This window comes from Schistocerca serialis, chromosome 3, assembly GCF_023864345.2.
Source record: "Schistocerca serialis cubense isolate TAMUIC-IGC-003099 chromosome 3, iqSchSeri2.2, whole genome shotgun sequence".
Taxonomy (NCBI): domain Eukaryota; kingdom Metazoa; phylum Arthropoda; class Insecta; order Orthoptera; family Acrididae; genus Schistocerca; species Schistocerca serialis.
The window spans coordinates 762,106,938-762,125,641 of NC_064640.1; the positions used below are offsets into that span (position 1 = coordinate 762,106,938).

General features: G+C 37.4%; 1 protein-coding gene across 1 annotated transcript in view; it reads right to left on the reverse strand.

The window, feature by feature from the left end:
- Positions 1-282: 282 nt before the first annotated feature.
- Positions 283-18,704, reverse strand: part of LOC126471204 (KICSTOR complex protein SZT2-like) — a 525,225-nt gene continuing 506,803 nt past the window's right edge. Inside the window, exons 41-42 of the mRNA XM_050099318.1 lie at positions 16,903-17,178; positions 283-3,541 (exon numbers count right to left, since the gene is read on the reverse strand). Coding sequence (XP_049955275.1) covers positions 3,401-3,541; positions 16,903-17,178 — 417 coding nt within the window. The 3' untranslated portion in view covers positions 283-3,400. The remainder of the gene's footprint in view (positions 3,542-16,902; positions 17,179-18,704) is intronic.

Below are 18,704 nucleotides of genomic sequence, written 5' to 3' on the forward strand. Positions count from 1 at the left end.
AGAAAACTGCTGCCTGTATTTACACTTACAGTTAAAAACCTGAGATTAAACCACTTAAATAGAAAAACATGCATGAAATTTAAGAATTGAACTAAAAAGCTAAGTACACAACTTGCCACTGTGAGGATGTGAACAGGCAACAGCTGAGGGTCTTAACTGGCTTACTAAATGAATGGGTTATTCATTTCATGTTCAATGTTCTTAGATTTAGCCACTGAATATCCACATAATAAAAATAATATCAATTATAATAGAAGAAAAACAGCTTTCAAGTTTGTACTTCAATATGTATATTTTATTACAGTAACTGAAAACACTGGAGATATCCTACATTTACACATAGTTCCCCACACTGTATCATCTCACTATCACATTATTTTTCTCACTGAACTTCTTTATTAATGGAGATTTTACAGTGCACAAATAATATTTACAGTTGAGATCAAATTTCTCTTTAATAGGTATCCATTCTGTGTATTCTCAGAAAAACTTCACAGAAATTCTAGAAACACCATGCTCCCCTGGACACACACACACACACACACACACACAGAGAGAGAGAGAGAGAGAGAGAGAGAGAGAGAGAGAGAGAGATAGGGCTACCACAATTATAAGCTATGTATGTAATTGTAAACTGTAGAATATACAAGGAATGTAGCTGAAAGTACAGCTGCAACAATTACCACTTTCTCTCTGGTTGGCAGCAGAGAGCTGTATAGACTCCACTTAATTTGCAGTTACTGGAGTTCATAAATAAGCATTCTCAAAATAAAATCATCACACTGGCTTATAAAATTAATGAAATTACATAGTAACAGTCATATTAAAATAGTGTACTTTACAGTATCTGAAAATAAAAAAATAAAATTAAGATAAACTTATAAAAACAAGCACTCTACTGGTCAATGAATCTACATGGTTTTCAGTTAACAGTTGTCATTTACAACTGGTTTTTTTATTCTACATCTGTACTTTGTAAGCCTTACAGTACACAGTGATGAGTACATAAAGTACAAGTATCACATCCACTTAATAAATCTATTCATGGATTGAGAAGTCTCCACATACCAGATGAGCACTTAATTTCAGCTATAACAATATTGACAGGTAATCATACTGTGTTCATATAAAATAATTTACTAGAGTGAACAACTTCCTGCTCAATATTGATGCAGGAGGAGATAATTTATGCAGAGATTATCAGTCCTCCTTTTGTTTAAAGAATGTCAAAAAGGAAACAACCTTTTTGTGCAATCCATCAGGGTAGTTATTACATGGGTTGTTCAGTATAACAATAAACAATAATGATAAAACATTAGTAAGAAATGTAGTTTTGAATTCCTGAGTAGAAAGTGGAAAAAAAGTATCACCACTTTTAGAAGCATTAAATAACAGCAGTAAGATTGAACAGAGATAGGCATACAATTTTGTGCATTACAATAAATATTATGAACAAAAACACCAACATAACAACTGTAGCTTATATGTAGTATTATTGTAAATGAAATGGACACAAAGCACATCAAGCAGAGGCAAAATTGTTAAATGCTGCTTGTCAAAAATCCACAGAAAATGGATACAGTCATAGGCATCTGCAAAGGTGGGGGGAGGGGGCTGCAAAGAGCAAAGAGCAAGCACTTGCCTACTCTAACCCCCCTCCCTTCCAGTCACACTGGAATCTGGAGTGCAGAGTTTTCATTCGTTACAGGAATCTCATACACTTCTAGAACTGATTTTCCATCATTGCGCTATACCTCTCATTTACCTTAAACCCACCATCCCCCACCTCGTATGAGATGGACGGATGTCCATACAAAATATTTATAAATGTGCTGTTACTAACAAAGAGACTTGTCTCTTCATGTATAAGTTTAATTCACTATAAGGATATAAAAATGTCTATTTCATGTACAATAACATCATATTTTAAGGTACTCTAAAAACTAGTAACATAAAATAAAATCTCTGAAATAACAATAATGATAATAGTAATAACAACCAAAAAAGACAGACAATTACCTTTGGCATTTGCAGCAGAAATGAAACTACCATCTCTCTATTTATTTCCTTATTCTCTAGCTTGGCACATTGCTTGTTTACTTAAAGGGCAGCTCCATTGAATTGCCACCTTCACATAATTATGTACGTCTATTCTATTGGCAATATCATGTTTACCCAAGATCTTGTTGATCTTAAATTTCAAATTGTGCTTTTTTCAGTGAGAAATGTATACATCCTTGTTTACAAACCTTCTCTATTAATCAGTGCAATTAACATGTACCTACATTAAATTAAAACTTGAGCCAACAGTCTGTATGAATGTTATCTTTCTTGTCGAAAGCAGACATTTCTGTAGTTAAATTATGAATGAAGACACAAATTCTCTCTCTCAGTATATAGTAATAAAACATAAAATATATCAGTACAATCTCTTTGTGAAATAATAGTCACATCTACAACATTGTCAAGCCCAAATGGCTATGACTGAGAAACTTTTAAAAACAAAGAAGGAGAATTAATGATAGACAAAGTGCAAAAACAATTAAAAATCCACAAAAATTGTTTTAAAAAGAACAAAATATTAGCAGACCAAAACTGTTGACAAAAATTATACATTTTTGAAAATATATATCTTCTCCTGCACTGACTTTCATTACATACAAATTTTACAACTAATTAATTTACCTTCATTTCTGTGCAGTAACTGAGAAATAAGGCACAATAACATGAACAAATTCCATAAAAATTTAAAAAAAATAATACTAAAGAAATAAATTTCAACCATATTATCAACAAAATTCATAGTTTTTGGCAGCGTCTGTGGGATTATTACAGCAGTTCCCCCTTTCCCTCTTACACTGACTTTAATATTCTACACACCTCAGAACAAATTCATTTGCCTTCATTTCTTTGCATTAGCACTAAGTTAATGGGTTATGAAGTCTGTATACAATACATTTTGTTTATTGAGGGTGAAATTTTGGTTGGTATGTCTAAATTTATTTAGTGTACCCTCTAGCACAGAAACAAACAATACCCATTTCCTGCTTCCTTTCATGCTTTTTGCGGCATAGCAAAAATGTTGTATGCAGATCTGTGTATGGTAGAAAACTTGAAACACTGAACTTAGTGGTAACTAGCACATTTAAAATATAATTTCTGGTAACTATTCCCAATAATAGCTCTTTTAATGAGTTATGACTTTTTATAAACATAGTGCTAGCAAAAATATGATTTTATGTACAACATTAAAAATAAAGTTGCATGCCATTTTAAATATCAAAATATATCATTTCATACAAAATGTCATGGCATTAAGAAAACTAAACAGCAATTATTAACAGTGAACAACATTCTTAGAAGTGTAATGCCATGCTGCCTTTATCATCTGTAACACATTCTATAATAATCCAATCCAAAGACGGAAGCAGCAAGCATTCACAAATCCTTCAACTAATGACCTGATGTCATCTTGACAAAATTCCAACTGATTTGCAGCATGTCCCCCTTCTTGTGGTTTCCGATACACTATGCACAGATTCTGAAAAAAAAAAAAAAAAGGGCAATGCTCATTAGTCAAAATACAGACTACAGTATTAAAAGTTACTGCAAAAAATATAAAAGTATTCAGGGCACAGATAGTGTGTGAATGTGAAAAACACAGTAGTTGTTGGGTTCTACAATGAATCTGTCATGGTGGTGTGAAAATCTGTGTACCACATTGCACTTCAAACTTGAGCTCTTGCCTTTCACTGGCAGTGATTTTACCAGCTATCTTGATGTCACTCACGATCCATCTTCCATTATACCAGAAACTTTGTCCTACTTTGCAAACTCCACAAAAAACTCTTCAAATATCCTGCTTGGCTAGCCCTTCTGGGAGAAAGGATATTGTGCTAGGTAGCCTAGCCTAGACTAGAAGTTATTCCTATAATGATTTATTCATTCTCATGCAGAGCATTTGCTCATGTGAAACATCCTGGCATGTCAAGACTGTGTGGCGTACCACAACTTGAAACTCTGTTCCTTGAATCCCTTGAACAATGTACTTACAGACTAAACATCAATGTATCGCTCAGCTTCAATTAAGCAACTCTTTACTCTTTCTTTTTGGAGGGGGGGGGGGGGGGGGGGGGACTGGGGCCATAAACAAAATGTGGGCAGTTATCTCAGTCAGTAAAAGCATTGCGAGTGGGAGGCAAGGGTATGGGTCCAACACAGATTTAATATGCCAGGAAGTTTCTCAATTGTCGAACTGCACAATGTATGAAGCCCAAAGTCTTTGTTGCTTCTTTTGTGTGACGATCATTTTTGGGAAGGTAAGATGAAAGAGTAAGAGAAATTATGTATGCTATTATTCCTTCTGTTTCATTTTCTTACACTTATCTTTAACTGTGTGCACAATACTTTTATAACTGACAGTCCACACTCACTGTTGTAGATATTATCATGTAGATTATAATCACAAATTATTTCTACAAATGCATTCACTGCACATCTCTTTACATGTGGATAAGCACCACCAAAATGAAGGATACCTGAATGAGCACAGATGAACTATCGGCTCTGGGATGTAAAGTACTCAATTGCTGAACATGCTCTTCAGCATGACTCAACAAACCTAAGTGCCCATGGCCCTCTTGGACCTATCTATATTACTAAGCGACTATCCCAGAACCCATAATCCAGATCCTAGTACCTGATACAGGCTGCCTATCTAATGGCTTCCAGAAGCAACAAAAAATTTATTTTCAATGTTTCGAATAGTTACTGACAAAATGCTGCCATAATCTACTCATTGAGGTGTATACTCTAACGTTAAAAGTTTTGCACAATAAGACAAGTATTACAGTTAGAAACTGTATGTTTGTCTTGAGGCAGCATAGCTGACAGTGTGCAAATACCTGTATCTGAGAATGACAGCACCTAGCGACTTAAAACATTATTTCAAACTTTCACAACATTTTTTATCGCAGACACCCCCTTAAAAGTGATGACAGGAAAAATGTTTATTGATTACTACATTTTTGTTGTTCATGCAGTAAAACTTCAGCATCACGTATGGCATTTTAATTTATTACTTTGTTACTACAGACTCTATTCAAAACACTGAGTGTAGACAGTATCCACATATACCACTTAATAAACTTACAAAATTATATCAGTGTACAGCACATTGTCAGGAAACTTGATGTCACAGCTATTTAGAAGCATGAAATCTATGGTATACAGCAAAACTTCAACATCGGGCATGGCATTTCAATTTATTACTTTTTACTACTAACTCTACTCACAACATATTTTGCAGGCAGTATTTACATACATCACCTCCAAATTTATATCACTGTGCAACACATAGCTTAGGAAATGTGACGCAATAAACTTTGAGATGCGTGAAAAACTTGCTTTTGTTTAAAACAGAGTGCAAATGTGTCACCTCTCCATCAAACACACACACACACACACACACACACACACACACACACACACACACACACACACACAGAGAGAGAGAGAGAGAGAGAGAGAGAGAGAGAGAGAGAGATCCATCCTTCCTCTATTGGTGATTGCTACAATTTTATCTTATTTATTTTTATAATTTTCAATTATCCTTCCATATACATGTTTCTCCTTTTTTCTTTCTCTTTTTATCACCTTTATTTATATTATTCTTTCCACTTCTTGTCTCAAAATCATTTTTTACTCTTTTCACTCTATTCCTCCCTTTTATGTTCTGGGAATTGAAACAGATATTGCGCTTACTAATGTACTGTCTTTGACCTCTTACTCTGACACTCTAGTACAGTGTTTTAGTACTGTTTTTTTAGAGATGCACTTGTTTCTGTGGTGTCTTTGTCTGATGTTAATGTATACTTTTGACTCATTCCACATTTCTGAAGGTTGTCCTTCTTTATGGGATCTATGGAACATGATGAATTGACGTGTGAATGGATGAACACATATTCCTTCTTTTCTGAATGATGAAACTGTTTTAAAAAAACCACAGTAGGCTGTCAACTCTATTATGCAAGATGGACTTTATTGCACCACATGTATAGGGGATCATCAGAAACAATCTGAAAAGCTTGTAAGGGTGTTGCAGGGGAGGTTGTGCCATGAAAGTATTGCTAGGAAAAAAATTTGGTATGTTGCGCTGCTTCAGAGTTATTTAGAATTGAAGTTAGTCAATCAAGGAGTCGTGTGCAAAATTCAAGCAGCCTGCCAGAGATGGTGTTGCCAAATGCAGTCTTCATTTGGTTTCCTCAAATGGAACAAAAGAGTGATACAAATATCACAACATTCTCTGCTGTGGGAAGTGTGTGTGTCAAACCCACCTGTCATCATCCCATTACTCCTCTTCCCATATAAATTTACAACTAAATGAACACTTTCAACATATTTGGCACCTCCATTCCTGGCAGGCTGCTTGTTTTTGCATGGGCAACAGCCTGACTGGTTACTCCAATGCTAATTAAATTGGCAACAGTGCAATGCATCTAAGTTTTATTAAAAGCTTTTCAGACTGTTTCTGACCCCCCCCCCCCCCCCCCCACACACACACATTTTTCATATATGGTCTCTCAAATCACAGACTGCTTACAAGCACTCTTTTTGTATGTCATGAAAGTAAAATACTCATAACAATCGGTTTCCAGGTCTCCAGGTCCTTGTCAAATGCATGAGTGAGCTGGTTCTCCTTTCCAGTCTCCCTTAACTAATACCAGTTTCTTCCCTGTAAAAGGAACCCATGAATCTGAAAACTATGAGGACTGTTGTGTGTTTTTATGTAATTCTACTGGCCATACCGGGAGCTGTCTCTCCTGAAGCTACGTATTTATGCACCAATCTGTCTTATGAATTAACACTATAGAGTATTACAGTTCCCAAAACAAACTTTTTTCTTTGAATTCCAGATGTCAAACTCCTGTTCTCACAATGAGCCAAATGATAATGAAGTAGCAGCACCCATCTGTTTAGTTCTGCACCAGCTGGCAATCTGGATTCACCTGACAACTCCAGTTCCTCTATTTTCATTGTTTGCTTTTTACCAATATTCCTTCACCCATTAAATATGGTATTTTTTTCTGTCCATGCTCCACCTGTTCTTTTAATTGAGGATCTTAGCTCTAAAAGCGTTTCTAGTTTGTCATTTTGGATTGTTTGATGCTTTTTCACTCCTGTTATTTTCCTGTTTCTGTGATCCAGGCTATCGATTTCTTTTTGCGGAAATACATGATCAGTCCATCCTTTTTGATTTAGAAGTGGGGGAGCAAGGGAAGGAGGGGGTTGGAGAGAAGGAGAGGGAAAGGGGGAGGGAGAATGGGAGAGAGGGAGGGACACACACACACACACACACACACACACACACACACACACACACACACACACACACACACACACACACAGAGAGAGAGAGAGAGAGAGAGAGAGAGAGAGAGAGAGAGAGAGAGAGAGAGATAGATATCCAGCTTGTAGGTGAATGTTAAGCACTTATGCGCATACAAGCATTCCAAAATACCACTGTGGTAGTCTTTTTAGTTTCATATTTTTAAGAGATGCACTTCTTTCAGAAATGTCTTCAGTTAAATAACATTGTTTATCCATTATATTAAATCTTACATCTACTACAGACCTTTCTAATCTATTCTGTCCACTCTCCCTGGAAGATTGGTCACTTATAGTACTAACTGTTAGGGAGGTACAAGGCTTGACATGCACATTTCTTTAAAGGATAAGGAAGTAGTTACTTCAAGATATTTAATTTTACTAACATTTTCTCTTTTCACCTATTTGTGTTTCTATATAATTTGGTTATTTTTTTATGTTGGCCAGGAAGTTTGTTTTTTCACCTCGAATTCAGAGACCAGTTTCGTTGGGATTTTCCCTCGAAGATTTATGTGAGTAATTCCTTCCATTAAATTTTTGCAATTATTTTTAGAACTGTTGTTTAACAGGAAGGTTAGAAAAATCTCAGTCATACAAAATAAGGAGCAGAGATAATAAAGCTTGTGTTATAAAAGATCCCATTGGTGTAAAACAAAGCACAGGGCTACAGACAGAGGGATGCTAAAGGAAACATGTTTAACTGTCAAAAGGTCAATGCATGAATTCTTCATCAACTGCCATAGCAGAAACATCTTTCACAAATTCCAAAGGAATTCTGGTCATATGCAAAAGCTGTCACTGGAACCAAAGCAAAGTGTACACACACACACACACACACACACACACACACACACACACACACACGGATGTAGCAAAGCAAAAGCAGAAATGCTGAACTCTGCTTTCAAATGTTTCCCTATACAGCAAGACCCAGGAGTACTGCCCCAGATTAATTATTGCACCTCTAGAATGACTGATGTAGATTTTACTGTCTGAGGCATTCTGAAAGAGCCCAATGGGATCATTATCAGATTCTACACATGGTGTCCCAGGAAGAATGGTCAATATCCAGAAATACGCCAGGAAATTCTAGTAAATATGGGCTTTAAGATTAGATTATATTTACTTTCTTAACTTACTTAAAATACATTCCCCCAGGGACTCACACCTTGCGAGTACATGGCTGGCGACCACGGGGCCCCTAGTTGAGTCCTGGCATTGCTTCCACTTACTTATTCCGGGCTCCTCACTTTTGTCTTTCCTATCTGGCCATCCTCGGCCACCTCTTATTTCTTTCTGACCCTGATGCTATTAGGTTTCGAGTGCTAAGGGTCTTTCATTTCCCAACCTATACTTCTCATCTGGGACGGTCAACGGCCTGGATGGCGGAAGAGGATGATTAGTGACACCTCAATGGCAGAAAGGGCGGAGGAACCACCATAACTAAACACGTGATGTGTGGGGTTTACTAGTCCCCCATCGGACGCCTCCCCGGGTTGCGGATAGGGGAATGTCTCTCAGATATGGGTGATACTGGTGAAATGATATAGCCAGGGTGGACCAGAACTAGTAAACTGTAGTGTCTGTCTCAGAATGAGCGGCTGCAAACAGCATCTGACCCAGAATGGGCGGCTGAATTTCACACACTGTGGGGCTCAATACCCCATTAGTCACAACCCCATTATCCTTCAGGATAACCACCCCGGGTGGCAACCAATCCACTCCCGTTTGTGGGATAAGTAGACCTGTGGATTTTGGGGAGTCTACATCATCATGTCATAAGAAACCTAAGACTTTCTTGGCAACCATAAATATAAACTCTCTTCTTCAAGTTGGAAAATTGCTAGACATACTAAGAGAAAAAATGTAATGATATCAGCTGTACAGGAGACCAGATTCACAGATGAATGTTGTTTTGAATCAGAAGGGTTTAGAATATACAAAGGAAAACCTGGCAAAAGAGTCACAAAAATATACCACATCTAGGCACTTGCTTTATTGTCAACAAGAAAATGATCGATTCAGTCTTAGATTTCTCTTCAAGTTGTGGAAGAATGTCAATACTGTCTTTCAAATCTATGAATAAGGCTTATATGATAGTAAATTTCCATGCTGCCATATATGAATCAAACAAAAAAGAATCAGAATCAGTCGACAAAATTTGGGAAAAACTTGAAGAAACAATTGACAAAGTTTCAAAACACCATTCCATAATTTTGATGGGCGATTTTAATGCACAAATTGGTAGATAAAAAAAGTATAAACAAATTGTTGGTGACTACCCTGCACATAAAAGAACAAATAAAAATGGTGCGTGACTGACTGATATTTGTAAGAACTGTGGATCTTTTAAAATCCACAGCTTTCAAGTGTCTACCTCGAAAAGCCAAAACTTGGAAACACCCTAACGCAATGTTTGGAGAATTCCAGCTGGACCATGTAGCTATTTCTAAAAAATCCACCAGGGAAATTTTCAATGTTAAAGTTTTGAGGAATGTCAATATTAATTCTGATCATTACTTGTCTTTGGTAAAAATGAATATCATCCCAGATAGCCGAAAGAACCTTTCCAATATTTCAAGAAAAAACAGACCTCCAAAATTTGATATAAGTAAACTCAAAGATGTCAACAACAAATTTACAGACACTCTACACAGCAAACCAAATAAAACAGCCTGGAACAGAATTAAAGAAGCCATGGTACAATCAGTCACTGAAACTATACTGACCAATAAAAAATATAAACACCCATGGTGGAACGAAGATTGTAATGAAGCAATTGAAAAGCGAAGACAGGCTTGGATAAAATGGAATAGCACGAAAACCTCCGAAAATGACGAAAACTTCTTGAAGGTGAGGAAAGACACATCAAAAGCATTGAGAACAACTAAGAGACCCTTCAACAAAAACCAAACTGATGAAATAGAAGCAAATTTTAGAAGACATCATACTAGGGAATTTCATAAAGCCTTTAAATCACAAGTATTGAAGTTCAAACATTCTACGTTACATATAGGAGGACTCAATGGAAAACTAAATTTGAATGACAAATCATGTGCTGCAGCTTTTGGAAATTACTTTTCATCCCTACTGAATGCTGAAAATCCAAATGAAAAGCTTGATTTCTATCCTACTGTTCCTCCTGCACATAGTCCCCCTCCCACATTAGATGAAATCATGAAAACTATACAAAGCTTGAAAAAATAACAAATCTGGAGGTGAGGATCACATCTTGGCTGAAATGTGGAAATACACAGATCATGATACAAAAAAACATCTCCATGATATCATAGTGAAGATTTGGGAAACTGAAACTCTACCCCCAAATTGCACCATAGCAATTATTCACCCACTTCATAAAAAAGGTGATAAGAGTGATCTGAATAATTACCAAGGGATCTCTTTGCTACCAAGGACATACAAGATCTTTTCGAGACTGTTGTTAAACAGAGCTGAATCAGTCTTAGATCAACAACTGGGTGAATATCAAGCTGGTTTCAGGACATCAAGATCCTGTGCAGAGCAGATCCATAACCTGAAATCTGTTATATCATACACCAAATCAAGATCAAAAACGTTTGTTGTGACCTTTGTCGACTTTCAAAAAGCATATGACTCAATTGATCAAGAAACAATAAAGAACACCGGCCGTATTTGGTCTAGATAGGAAAACAATTAATCTGATAAATACCACTTTAAATAACACAGTGTCAAAGGTCAAGTTCAGAGGCGAACTATCAGAACCATTTGAAATATGTACAGGGGTGAGACAAGGTGATCTGCTCTTTCCATTGCTTTTCAAATGTGTCCTGGAAAAGATTGTCAGAGAGCGGAAAACAGCAGTACCGCCAGGTTATGTGATTCAAATTGGACACAAAAGAAATGGCCTCAGTGGAAACTGTTTGGCTTTTGCTGATGATCTGGCACTCATTGCAAATAATGTTGACGAAGCTAAGGTTCAAGTGTCCAGCCTAAAATCAATTGCTGCTAATACTGGCCTAAAAATAGCATTTAACAAAACTGAATTCATTACAAACATCAAACACACTCCTCCTCATATTGACATACAACGAGAGAAAATCAAACTGTCCAAGAAATTTAAATATCTTTCAGAAACAATTACACCTGACGGTTCAGAAAATGCAGCTGTAGAAAGTAGGTGTTCTAAACTAGAAGGTGCATTACATCTGTGAAAAGACTTATACAAAAGAAAAGCCTGTCTTTAAACCTAAAACTTTGTCATTATAACACCGTAATTAGACCATCAGCTTTGTATGCATCAGAATGTTTAAACATGACGAAGAAAGGACCACTACAAAAACTTGAAATAAAAGATTGGAAAATTTGGGGAAGCTCCTTGGCCCTATCAAAGAAAATGGAGATTTCTGCTGAAGACACAACTGTGAATTATACAAACATACAGAAGACATTGTTACCAGAATGAGGAAGTGGAGAATGATGTTTTTTTTGGTCATATGGAAAGAATGAACCCGCAAAGACTTACTCATCGCATACATTCATCAATTTCAAAAACAAAATCGTATTCAAAATGGGCAAGCCAAGTTAAAAAGGATTTACAGAAATCTGAAACTTCATTTGATGACATTCAGGATTGAGAAGTTTTCAGAGAAAAAGTCAAAATTACTATAAACTTTATTTCGCTTACTATGTGAGTTCCAAGTCCTGCCTGCAAATGGTGAAAACAGAGAAAAGAACCACAGTCAGCCAAAATGAAAATCTACTGGCAAAAGGGGAAAACACAATCTGGGAAGAGATAAAAATCTTTGTGGTCCATAGCAGGCCGAAATGACAGGGGGGGGGGGGGGGGGGGGACTTAAAATACATACCTGAAGAACTATGAGCATTTGTTCATCTTCTCTATTGTGAAACACATCTCTTCTACTGAACATGTGCTTAGAGCTTTTAAGAAATGCATGTTAGAGCCCATGTTTACTAGACAAATTTTTCTCTTATATGCCTGAAGAGGTGCAGTCCAGCACCTAAAATTTTAGAAATTAAGCAGTGTGTGTGTGTGTGTGTGTGTGTGTGTGTGTGTGTTGTTTTTTTTTTTTTTTTTTCTTGTATGCTAAGTACTTACTGAAGGTATTGTACTTCTATTGTATGAGTAAAAGTGTAGGTGTCATGCCATACAACTTAATTTGGAATCAAAAATAGATGCACATTGATGGCTACACAGCTACACGGGTAGCAGGGGTTGTGTGGCGTGGGCTGGGCGGTTTTTTAGGTTAGATGGCCTTGGGAAAGTACAGAAAGGGCAACAGCCTCAACGGGTGTGGGGCAAAGTCAGGACATGTGGGGACCAAGCAGCAATCAGTATTGTAATTGTAAACTGTCGAAGCTGCGTTGGTAAAGTACCGGAACTTCAAGCGCTGATAGAAAGCACCGAAGCTGAAATCATTATAGGTACAGAAAGCTGGCTGAAGCCAGAGATAAATTCTGCCGAAATTTTTACAAAGGTACAGGTGGTGTTTAGAAAGGATAGATTGCATGCAACCGGTGGTGGAGTGTTCGTCGCTGTTAGTAGTAGTTTATCCTGTAGTGAAGTAGAAGTGGATAGTTCCTGTGAATTATTATGGGTGGAGGTTACACTCAACAACCGAGCTAGGTTAATAATTGGCTCCTTTTACCGACCTCCTGACTCAGCAGCATTAGTGGCAGAACAACTGAGACAAAATCTGGAATACATTTCACATAAATTTTCTCAGCATGTTATAGTCTTAGGTGGAGATTTCAATTTACCAAATACAGACTGGGACACTCAGATGTTTAGGACGGGTGGTAGGGACAGAGCATAGAGTGACATTATACTGAGTGCACTATCCGAAAATTACCTCGAGCAATTAAACAGAGAACCGACTTGTGGAGATAACATCTTGGACCTACTGATAGCAAACAGACCTGAACTTTTCGACTCTGTAAGTGCAGATCAGGGAATCAGTGATCATAAGGTCGTTGCAGCATCCCTGAATATGGAAGTTAATAGGAATATAAAAAAAGGGAGGAAGGTTTATCTGTTTAGCAAGAGTAATAGAAGGCAGATTTGAGACTACCTAACGGATCAAAACGAAAATTTCGGTTCTGACACTGACAATGTTGAGTGTTTATGGAAAAAGTTCAAGGCAATCGTAAAATGCGTTTTAGACAAGTACGTGCTGAGTGAAACTTTGAGAGACGGGAAAAACCCACCGTGGTACAACAACAAAGTTAGGAAACTACTGCGAAAGCAAAGAAAGCTTCACTCCAAGTTTAAATGGAGCCAAAACCTCTCAGACAAACAGAAGCTAAACGATGTCAAAGTTAGCGTAAGGAGGGCTATGCGTGAAGCGTTCAGTGAATTCGAAAGTAAAATTCTATGTACCGACTTGACAGAAAATCCTAGGAAGTTCTGGTCTTACGTTAAATCAGTAAGTGGCTCGAAACAGCATATCCAGACACTCCAGGATGATGATGGCATTGAAACAGAGAATGACATGCATAAAGCTGAAATACTAAACACCTTTTTCCAAAGCTGTTTCACAGAGGAAGACCACACTGCAGTTCCTTCTCTAAATCCTCGCACAAACGAAAAAATGGCTGACATCGAAATAAGTGTCCAAGGAATAGAAAAGCAACTGGAATCACTCAACAGAGGAAAGTCCACTGGACCTGACGGGATACCAATTCGATTCTACACAGAGTACGCGAAAGAACTTGCCCTCCTTCTAACAGCCATGTACCACAAGTCTCTAGAGGAACGGAAGGTTCCAAATGATTGGAAAAGAGCACAGGTAGTCCCAGTCTTCAAGAAGGGTCGTCGAGCAGATGCGCAAAACTATAGACCTATATCTCTGACGTCGATTTGTTGTAGAATTTTAGAACATGTTTTTTGCTCGAGTATCATGTCAGTTTTGGAAACCCAGAATTTACTATGTAGGAATCAACATGGATTCCGGAAACAGTGATCTTGTGAGACCCAACTCACTTTATTTGTTCATGAGACCCAGAAAATATTAGATACAGGATCCCTGGTAGATGCTATTTTTCTTGACTTCCGGAGGGCGTTCGATACAGTTCCGCACTGTCGCCTGATAAACAAAGTAAGAGCCTACGGAATACCAGAGCAGCTGTGTGGCTGGATTGAAGAGTTTTTAGAAAACAGAACACAGCATGTTGTTATCAATGGAGAGACGTCTACAGACATTAAAGTAACCTCTGGCGTGCCACAGGGGAGTGTTATGGGACCATTGCTTTTCACAATATATATAAATGACCTAGTAGATAGTGTCGGAAGTCCCATGCGGCTTTTCGCGGATGATGCTGTAGTATACAGAGAAGTTGCAGCATTAGAACATTGTAGCGAAATGCAGGAAGATCTGCAGCGGATAGGCACTTGATGCAGGGAGTGGCAACTGACCCTTAACATAGACAAATGTAATGTATTGTGAATACATAGAAAGAAGGATCCTTTATTGTATGATTATATGATAGCGGAACAAACACTGGTAGCAGTTACTTCTGTAAAATATCTGGGAGTATGCGTGCGGAACGATTTGAAGTGGAATGATCATGTAAAATTAATTGTTGGTAAGGCGGGTACCAGGTTGAGATTCATTGGGAGAGTCCTTAGAAAATGTAGTCCATCAACAAAGGAGGTGGCTTACAAAACACTCATTCGACCTATACTTGAGTATTGCTCATCAGTGTGGGATCCGTACCAGATCGGGTTGACGGAGGAGATAGAGAAGATCCAAAGAAGAGTGGCGCGTTTCGTCACAGGGTTATTTGTTAACCGTGATAGCGTTACGGAGATGTTTAACAAACTCAAGTGGCAGACTCTGCAAGAGAGGCGCTCTGCATTGCGGTGTAGCTTGCTCGCCAGGTTTCGAGAGGGTGCGTTTCTGGATGAGGTATCGAATATATTGCTTCCCCCTACTTATACCTCCCGAGGAGATCACGAATGTAAAATTAGAGAGATTAGAGCGCGCACGCAGGCTTTCAGACAGTCGTTCTTCCCGCGAACCATAAGCGACTGGAACAGGAAAAGGAGGTAATGACAGTGGCACGTAAAGTGCCCTCCGCCACACACTGTTGGGTGGCTTGCGGAGTATAAATGTAGATGTAGATGTACATGTAGAAGTGGGCTTATACATTAATTTTACATTTCCCAATAGTTCATTATGCCAACCTTGACTAAAAATTACATATATTTTGATAGATCTTTAAGCATCAGTGAAGCTAAGGATTACACTTTCTTAGCATACAAATTACAATAAGAAAACCATCAAACATGGCACTTTAGCTTCACAATGATGGTATCCAACATAACATTAAAAGCAGTTCTGCATTAACAACTATTTCCTTCTCCTTTAAAGAAATATGCATGTCAAGCCTTTTACCTCCTTAACAGTTAGTACTATTAGTGACTAATCTTCCAAGGAGAGTGGACAAATGTTCTAGTAGTGCATGATCTCATATGGTTTCCCACTGCTCAGTGCTACACATGCACAATAAAGCCAATTTGTAAAGTATAAGTGACTGTCACCTCTGTATTCCTTTATTTCTCCCAGGCAAAGAGAGACAACGCAGAGGAATGAATACATTGATGACAAAGACCATAAGACTGATAAATACCTAATTCTCAACTCTGTATACCAGCAGTGACAAAACAAATTGTTACACTATATGTTTTACAACTGAAGGTGCGTAGCCATGACTGTAAGATTGAAACTGAAAAGATAGACAGGAGTTATAGGTGTCAATCCTGGAACTGTAAACAAAGGTGATTATATTGCTATTAACTGTGCTAACAAAGATTACTGAAGTAGTGGTTAGCAATGCCATGAACATAAACCAAAGTAATGTTCACAGCACAGCAGGCTAACACTTGAAACATGGGTGCTACAGCCTATGCATTCACTCCCCATTTATTAACTGGCAACTTTCTTTGTGCTTCGCTGTTAGTGTGACAAAGTGCCTAAGTGCCAATTCATTTACCCAGTTTTTCTCTTCTTTTTTACTTCCTCCTCCAAAACCACAACCTATTCTCTTGAAAACTACATATCATGATGACACTCATGTATGTCTGTGGACCTGATATGATCACATGTGAATACAGCTTCATTATTTAGCTGATCTGATCACATGTGAATACACCTTCATTATTTACCATTATTCAGATACACAATTTATTGCCTTCTATGATTTTGTCAGCTCTCCAATCTAATAAAGATAATTAATGAAATCCCTTTTATAATGCTACTGAACTAAACTGGCTGTACCCTTGTGCTTTCTGGGAAACTGTCTGTTCTGTACAAATTATATAAAATCTCTGTTAGTTATATCTGAAGTCTAATTAAATGCCAAAACTATGTCTTCCCAATTAATGTTGTGATCTATACCACAATTTATTTAGTTTTATCTACAAAGAAGATAAACACTAATGTAAACACTCAAAAAGCATTTAATTTAACAGTAGACAGACTACCTTAGAGCTATAGTTATGTAATTGAGACTTACACCTCTCGAGGTTAGGAAGTCAATGGAAAGCATCATGAATGCTTCAAGATATCGTGGGTGCAGGATCACAATATGTTGCGTGCTTCCATCTGGTGCTTCAAAATGGCGGCTATGTTCAGAATACTTGTACAGCAGGGTTCTTGCTAAGTTTTCATACCATGTTATGGGCTGACATAACAGTGGACCAAGACGAGGGTCAAGATGACTAAGTGGTTCAGTAACAGCCAATTCACATAATTCACAGAACTCACTATATCTTAGGTCCGAATTACTTGTCTGAAAACAAAATAAATTTTGATGTCACAATCATGAAAGTACAGAGTATCATTTGTACTTACACAAGAAATCAATTTTCCTTAAAGCATTCATCAAAGACAGAAATAACTTATAAACAGGAAATCTGAGCTTCTCTGAAACAAATTGCGTCAGTTGTAACAGGATCTTTAAGGTGTTCATTCAAAGAGGCAGGGATAAATGTATGCATGGGCTTTATATTAAGGTATTAAAAGATATGTTGACAGCACTTGTATTAAGGTATTCTGAAACAAGTTTTGTATAAGATAGGAAAAATGCCTTCAGATGCTTCATTATGATGAATGGTAATTAAATATAAGAAAGTGGTCCACAAGTTTTTGTTGATACCCGTTGTTTTCCTAGCCTTATCCCGTGTCTACATATAGTCGGCATGTTAATCTGGATATGGCAATGTTATTTTTACAGGGTGACTGAATGCCCTTCATGTCACCCCCCACTCCCCAGACGGAATTTGTGTATCCCATCTGCCTGCATCTAATGTTAACCATATGAAATTGTGTGAATGTTTTGTAAATGTTTGAGAATTGTGTAACTGAGGTTGACATGGGTAAAATCCCAGTATTCATTTAGTCAGATGTGGGAAATTGTCAAAAAACCAAATCCTGGCTGGTTGGCACACCAGCTCTTGTCATGAATCCATCAGGTGCATTTAATGTGAGGCTGGTGCACCTTCCAAAAAAGCCTGAAGCTGTGCGCTAACATGCAAAACATGACTGTGTATATCCAGGTAATATATTATTGTAATAATACCATAAAGAAAGTAGTAATACCAAAATGAAAACAAAATAAGTATCATGTTAAAATGTAGTAGAGAGAGTTCATCTGCAGCACTGATCGTTCCCTGTGGTAATTTAAGGCCTTTCTACCCTTTAAGATTGTCATGGTAAGTCTATGGAATGTGGTCATCATGAGAGGTTCCATTATAGGAGGCTCAGGAATATGAGATACTATTGAGGTAAATTAAATGACTGAAAAATGTGGTTAAAACTAATGAGAACTATTATATGTTCTAACAACTTTTTGCCACAAACTCTTAAATCCTGTTTAGATACTGTTGATGCTGCTGGATAAAGAGCAACAAAATGTGACCTGATTCAGGAAGGGTGCTTCATGAGGCTGTTACTAGTATTGTAAAATTTGGCATTAATATTTACTGGAACAGGGAACAACATTACCCTACAATAATACAGTAGTATAGCTCATTCTTTTGAGGAAAACCACTTAGGAGGACGTTCCTGATTTAACAAAGGAAATTTTATTCTGTGGGAGCTGAAGGAATATTGGCAGCTCCCACGGAAAGAGATGTAGTTAGTTTGCCTTAATGTTGTCAAGATTAGAGTAATACTTCATTAATTCAATTTTTTCCACATAGTCAGCTACATTTCTGAGTCGCCATAAGACTATCATTGAAAATTCACATACAGGTGTAAGTGATCACACTAGTCTCAGTAGCTAAAGCGCACATAGGGACATGCTTTTATCAATAC